This window comes from Tetrao urogallus (genome assembly GCF_951394365.1).
Source record: "Tetrao urogallus genome assembly, chromosome: 19".
In the NCBI taxonomy this organism is placed as follows: Eukaryota; Metazoa; Chordata; class Aves; order Galliformes; family Phasianidae; genus Tetrao; species Tetrao urogallus.
Genome location: NC_136832.1, coordinates 8517392 through 8524302, shown reverse-complemented (window position 1 = coordinate 8524302; position 6911 = coordinate 8517392). Strand labels below are relative to the sequence as shown.

General features: G+C 43.8%; 1 protein-coding gene across 1 annotated transcript; it reads left to right on the top strand.

Annotated features, from left to right (window-relative positions):
• Window positions 1–577: 577 nt before the first annotated feature.
• RAB14 (RAB14, member RAS oncogene family) lies at window positions 578–6130 on the top strand (the record flags this gene model as incomplete). The annotated part of the gene is made up of 7 exons (XM_079544895.1): window positions 578–629; window positions 1218–1271; window positions 2716–2893; window positions 3967–4033; window positions 4855–4942; window positions 5239–5269; window positions 5953–6130. The coding sequence occupies 7 exons, from the start codon at window positions 578–580 to the stop codon at window positions 6128–6130; spliced, it is 648 nt and encodes a 215-aa protein (XP_079401021.1).
• Between the last annotated feature and the right edge of the window lie 781 nt (window positions 6131–6911).

Genomic DNA, 6911 nt, shown 5'->3' with positions numbered 1-6911 from the left:
CTCTCTGACTTGGGCTCCTCCACTGATGTGGACATGCAGAAGTCCAGGCTGCACTTAATGCTGCTGCAGCATTCCTGTGCTGTATCAAGTTGTTTGAACTGTTAAGTGCAAACTGCTGCTTTTTGTGTTTCTGTTGCAAGTCCCCAAAGCGGTCATCATTCCAAACCACTGGTTTTATTAAACTTCAGATAATTTTTTATGTTCAGCTCCCATCAGCTATTGGGCTACTGAGTGCTGGTCTGCTTGGTGACCATTTAAACCAAGAACCTGCTGGAGCCTTTGATAGCTTAAAAGTTTTCTTGATGGCACTGAATGGGTGTCAGTACTAACAACATTTTTCTGCTCAGATTCTTGCTGATGGGAGTTCAGAGCAAATGGGCTGGGAGTTCTGCTGAATGCTGGGAATTGCAAAAACACTTCAACTGTGAATGAGAAGATGGTTGGGGGAGGGAGAGGAGGAGAGAAGGTTGTTTTTTCTTGGCTTGTGTGGGGCTCGGATGGCTGAAATGGGTTCAGTTCAAATAAGCAGCAGTTCTGATATATTCTGCTTTCTTTTTGTTTGTATTTCAGTGCCACAATGGCAACTGCACCTTACAACTACTCCTACATCTTTAAGTACATCATTATTGGTAAGTACTGCCAATGTCTGTGTAGCAGCGTGCCTCCAAAAGTGCCGTGATTTCTGCAGGGTTCTTATGGAATAGCATTAGCTCTGAGCAGTTCCTCATCCCACTTCAGTCCCTCATAGATCACCATGTTTGCCCTAAAGCCTTGGCAGCTGGTAGAGATGAACGCAAATGCTTTGTGTGCTGCTGTGACCGCTGCCAGGAGGGCTGGGGATGAGGCTGGTTGCTTCTCCGTGTTTCTGATGGACTCACAATCGCAAGTAATGCAGCAGGGGGCGAGCGCTCAGTGTGGTGTGCTTCCGTTTCTTGCAGGTCAGCTTATTTTGACCTTGTGAAACACAAATGTGAAGTCAGTAATGCAGTTATCATCATTTGTGTATTTCTGCTCCGCCCTTGCTTGCAGCTCTGTACCTGTAACCAAAATTACAGCGTGGCTGTAATGCTGGTAAATCTTGAAGGCTGTAGCCAGGTGCAGGAAGTTGCATGTTAGACCTGAGAAGGGAACGGTGCCTGACCCTGTGTGGTGTGGGATGACAGAATGTGCTTGTTGTGAGGATTTGGTGTCTGCCTTAACTGCTCTTTCTGTAACAGGGGACATGGGTGTAGGAAAGTCCTGTTTGCTTCACCAATTCACGGAAAAGAAATGTGAGTATTTCAACACAATGTTCATTGAAACTGGTGCACTTCATCTCTCTTTCCTGCCTTTCTGCTTCTGTCATAGGTGAGCTTGATGTATATCTTAACGTGGGTAGGTTTGTACTGTGCTTGGTCAGGCTTTTCTTTTCACATTTGCAATTACAGACACAAAATGCCGATGTAGTAATAGCAAGAATGATGTCAGTTCTGTCTGAGAGTGGGAAGAATGTATGCATTTCTACAGCTTTTCCAGGGAACTGTGGTATGAAATAGTGAGATACATTGTCTGAAGTTTGCATGTGTTTAATATTGGTATGGCTTAAACACAGCTGGAGTTTTAAAAATTAAGTACTTTAAAGGGGTGGGGGGATTCACTTTTCATAGGCTGCAGATTTAAGCATTGTCATTCTCTGTAGCTGCTGTGACTCATGGCACTAGGACTGCTCCTGCGTGATGGTGTTCAAGGCTTTCAGCACTCCATCTCAACTGTAATATTCCTTCATGTATGCTATCCTAGCTAATTAAGAATTAGCTTCAGCTCTTCCTGCTAATCTGCATTGTCTGGAGTTTGCAGTGGCTGCTATGAACTCCTGTGACTTCCCGTGTAGCTCACGCTCGATGGACGTGTCTGTAATTATTTGTTGCTACAAAGTTGGTCTTTATCTTGCACTCCTCTGGGTGTGCAATAGCTGTGTGCACGCTGCAGACTGAATGTTCCTGTTTTGTATAGGAAGTGAATTTTTAACTGCTGCTTTGAATCCAAACCCCAGATAACCCACTTGTTTCAGTGCTACTTTGCATACGGTTCCATTTATGAACAGGCAGTGACTTGTTCTTAGGTGTGCTGAGCAGAAGGGGTGCAGTCAGACAAGCTGATCTATCAAACGTCTCTGCTATGGGACTCTTGAATAAAGGTGGCATTCAACCTTTCTCTATTTTCTTGACTGCTCGTAAAGATGAGCACCTTAAGATGGATTTATTGTAATAATCAGAAGCCTTTTAGTATTTGATTTGCTGTATGAAAACTGTTCATGAAATTGACTTTTCATGGATGGTCACAGACTTTGCTCAGTCTGAACCCACTTGAATATTTGTTTCTCAACTGTTTCAGGCTTTTAACCCCATCTTGGTAATTCCTTAAAGTTTCTTTATCCTACTGTGTTAAAATAGTTAATTTCTGCAAGGGCAGGGCTGAGATCAGCTGACTCAACACTTTCTGGTATGCACGGTGTCAGTTATAAATGCCCTGGGGAAGACGAGGAATCCTTTTATTCTTCAAACAGCAGTTCAGGAGGTAATTCATTAAGTGACACAGTTCAGTTCTGTAGCTGTAAAAAGGCCTTCTTAGAAGGAAGATGTGCTCAAGATGTCAGGAAGGCGATGGTAGTGAGATCTCTGTGGCAGGGACACAGCACTGCAGAGATCTGATCTTCCCTCTTATTTTTCATGACAGTTATGGCGGACTGTCCCCACACAATTGGTGTTGAATTTGGCACAAGAATAATTGAAGTTAGCGGCCAAAAAATTAAACTACAGATCTGGGATACAGCAGGACAAGAGAGATTCAGGGCTGTCACACGAAGCTATTACAGAGGAGCAGCAGGAGCTCTCATGGTCTATGACATTACCAGGTAAGGTGCTGCTGGCTGTCTGTTGTCACTGTGTTCTCTGAAGCTCTTTGGGTCTGCAGCCCTCTGTGCTGCTCTGTCCCCTTGCCTTCACCAGAAGACTCGATGTCACGCTGTGTGAAGGTTACCACCCTTCTTTTCCTGAACACTTGAAGTGCTTAAGAGCTGAAAATGAAACGTAGGGAACTGAGTGCTTCTGGAAAATGCCATTGGTGACAAACCAAAGGATGCTGCGATTCCAGATCTTGGCTGCCTGTGTTGAAGTTGGCTGGAAAATTGGCTTTACTCTTAGAACTTGCCTGCAGTACACGAGCTGCTCACTTGCTAGTGATGAGGGAGGCAGTGAATGCTGCTGCTTACCTAGCAAAAATATTGTGAGTAGGCACAGAACAGAATATTGCTTCTATTGCAATGGGCTGTGCAAATGTGTTTGATGTATGTGAGAGAATTGGAAGAGTAGCCCATGAAGAGGCTCAGAAGTGAGACTTCTCCGATGAAAGGAGATGGCACAGAAGCTGTTCTGTTCTCCATTTGCAAATGAAAATTAAAGATGCTGCTGGGAGAACAATTAATCAGATGTGCAACATGAAATACTTCTGCCTTCCTGTATCTCCCCCCGCATCTTCCATGGCTGTTCTTGATGTTCTTTGTGCACTTATCTTTTGTACACATAAATGTATCACCTGTTTGCTTAACTACAAAGCAAATGATGCGATGTGCTGTTTGTTGCCAAGGTTCTGTACAGAGCTGTACTGCTGTACCCAGCTCTCTAACAGTATCTGACAGGAAATCCTTTAATTGTTCTATATAACACAACATGAACGTTGTCCTTGTGGAGACAGTGACACCAGTGAGTTGGTCTGTCCTTCCACCTTGTTTGTGTTGCTCTGTGCTTTGAAAGTGAGTTTGTTGAAGTCTTGGTACGTGTCCAAACAAGATGCTGCTGCTCCCTATTTCTTGAACTGGGAGAGGAACAGGTATGATGTGTGAATGTGCTTAATGGATGCTAACTATGCTGATGGCACTTCGTTAAAAAATACTGTGGCTAAAACCTGTACTCACTTGATTCTTTGCAGAAGAAGTACGTATAATCACTTAAGCAGCTGGCTGACAGATGCAAGGAATCTCACCAATCCAAATACTGTAAGTTGGACTCTATTTAGCTTGAAAGCAAGAGATGGAAGGCTTAGGCCAAGCATCTGCAGTGATAGCAGTGCTCTTTAGAAGGAGCTGCCTCTGTTTCTCAGCTACTTCGTTCTGAATGCCCTCGCTCTCCAGCAGATCAGAAGCTCTTCCCTTACTGCAATTGGTGCAGAAATGCAGGTTTTTGTGCAGGAGAACAATGGCTTGTTTCAAAAATCTTACTGTGCTTTACTTCTTGGGGGCCTTTTTCCAACTGTTGGAGACCAAAATTATGGTAACCTCTGAAAAGAGCTTAACTTCTGTTCCTACTGCTCAGTGCCTTGTGGTAACAAGGTGAATTGGGCATAAACTGAATCCTGAGCAGAAGCTGTCCTGCTTTTTGGAGGAGTGGGAAGGAGGGCTGTTCTGCATCTTTCTGGCTAAGCAACAAACCTGTTGTCCTTCAGTCTTCTCGTGAATGACTCTGAAATGCTTTAGAACCAAGCTTTTGGGAAGACTCCCTGCTGCAGTGAAAGAGAACTTGTAAAGATTCTGGTTGGGTCAGCAGGCGACCAAACGCGAGATGTCCAATTTCAGGACTGAGCAGTAGGGCTGCTGCTTTCTAGGACCTCATCTCATGAGAAGGCTGAAAGAATGGAAGGTAGCAGCTGTTCTGACCATAGAGGGGCACTGCTGGAGCAGCACTGCCCTGAGCATACATGAGTTCTGCAGTTATGCTATTTCACGTTTTCTTTTTATTTTTCATCTTTTGTAGTAAAGAGGGTAGTAGTGATGAAGCTAACGAGCTTTTTCTCAGGCTAATTTTCTCTCTTCTGCCCTAGGTGATAATCCTCATAGGAAATAAAGCAGATCTGGAAGCACAGAGAGATGTTACATATGAAGAAGCCAAACAATTTGCTGAAGAAAATGGTGTGTTTTTCTTTTTCCTCTTGAGCCATTGTTTCCTATGTGATAGTGACATTAAAGTGAACAGCTTACAAAGTTCTGTTGTTATATGTGCAAACTCCTGTGGTGCCTCAGTGTAACTCCATCTGCTTAGCTTTGGAAGCCAGCTTGTGTACTGATGATGCCCCAGCTTTGTCATAAAATATCGTGGAGTACTGAAGTAGCCTTTTGCACAGAACTGAACGCCATAATGTGACTGTTTGGGACTCTATTAAGCATATTATGCATTGACTGACAGTTAAATTTCTGTTTCTAAACAGGTTTATTGTTCCTTGAAGCAAGTGCAAAAACGTAAGTTACTTCTTCCCAAAGTAATGTGTCAGATGTTATGTTTAAAAAGAATATATTGGTTATGGGTGAATACAGCCACAAGGTTCAAGTGTAGCACTGTTTTACAAGCAAAAAAAAATCAGTTTGTTTTAGCTAGAGCTTGTTTCAGCCTCAGATGGATGAGCGTGTGGCTAATGGGGGTCCAAGAAGCCGTGACTTCCCTCAGGCCTTTCCAGCTCTCCAAGGGAGCACTCAGCTCTTCATCTCACAAAGGAGGCACCACGCAGTGCTCTTGTAGGCTCTGATGGTTGGAGAGCCAGACAGAATGCAAGGGAGCGGATCTCCATGATGCAGGATGTTCCAGCTGGCACCTGTTCTAACAGAGCTTCCTAACAAAGTGGTTTGGACTAACAAACGCTCCGCTGTCTTTTGACCTTTCAGAGCTGTTCTGGACGTACAGCTCGGTGCCTCAGCTCATTGCTGACACTCAGTGTTCAGGTACAGAGTGTTGTTCAGGGCTCCTCCTAATGGCTGTAACGGCTAGAGACTGAGTTACTGTTAGACCTCACGGCGTGTCTGCTTTTAAATACTGTGAGTTCTGTTGCTTGAGACAGAAGCAGTGAGGACATCCAGCCAACTGCCTGTACCGCCTGTGTTGCTTTGCTGAAGTGTAACCTAAGTAACTCCTGCTGCTCTTCTTGTAGTGGAGAGAATGTTGAGGATGCGTTCCTGGAGGCTGCCAAGAAAATCTACCAGAATATCCAAGATGGAAGCCTGGATCTGAACGCTGCAGAGTCGGGTGTACAGCACAAACCATCAGCTCCGCAGGGAGGGCGGCTAACCAGCGAACCCCAGCCCCAGAGAGAAGGCTGTGGCTGCTAGTGACCTCTTTCATGGCTTCATTTCTGACCTTTCACCTCTGTCTGTTGGGAGCAGTGCTTTTGATTGCTTCCCTGTCTTCTGTACATCTTATTGGGTTTAATTAAAACTGAAACAAGTTTAACACAGTACTAAACTGCTAAACAACTTTAGATGTAATCAGGTTATCAAAGGCAAGTAGAGTAATAAAACCTCTCCTGCATGGTGAATCTAGAAGTTTTTTTTCCTTGATTGTCCTTGTGATAGTGTCACAGATACATAATTTAAACTGAGCACTGATGCTGGACTCATGATTTTACACTTTTGCAGGGCTTTGTCTCGTACGGTTTAATTTTATGGTTCTTCAGCCTTTCTTCCCCACCTCTTAACTGTGTAGAGCTGTCCATAGTAAAGGATAAGTTTTTGGTTTTTTGTTTTTTTTTTTTTTTTTGCTGTGAAATGACTTCTGATGGTAGAAAGGGGCTCCGTACCAATGTGCTTTGTTGGAAGAATTCCCCATGTGTGCATGTTGGGGGCAGGGGGTGGCGCAGGAGTGCACACCTTGCACAGGGAAGCAAACATTCACTCTTGTGCTCATAGCTTTACATCATTTTTTGCCACTTTTATCCATTTGCTAACAGAACGTAAATATGTATAAAATTTGAAGGAACTGAGCTAACAGTGAAATACATCCTGTGTATATGATTTTAATGAAGAAAATGATTACTGGCATTAGAACAGTATATAAGAAAATATCAGTTGTACAGTATGACCTGTATGTGACCACGCTGCCCATCAGTACAGA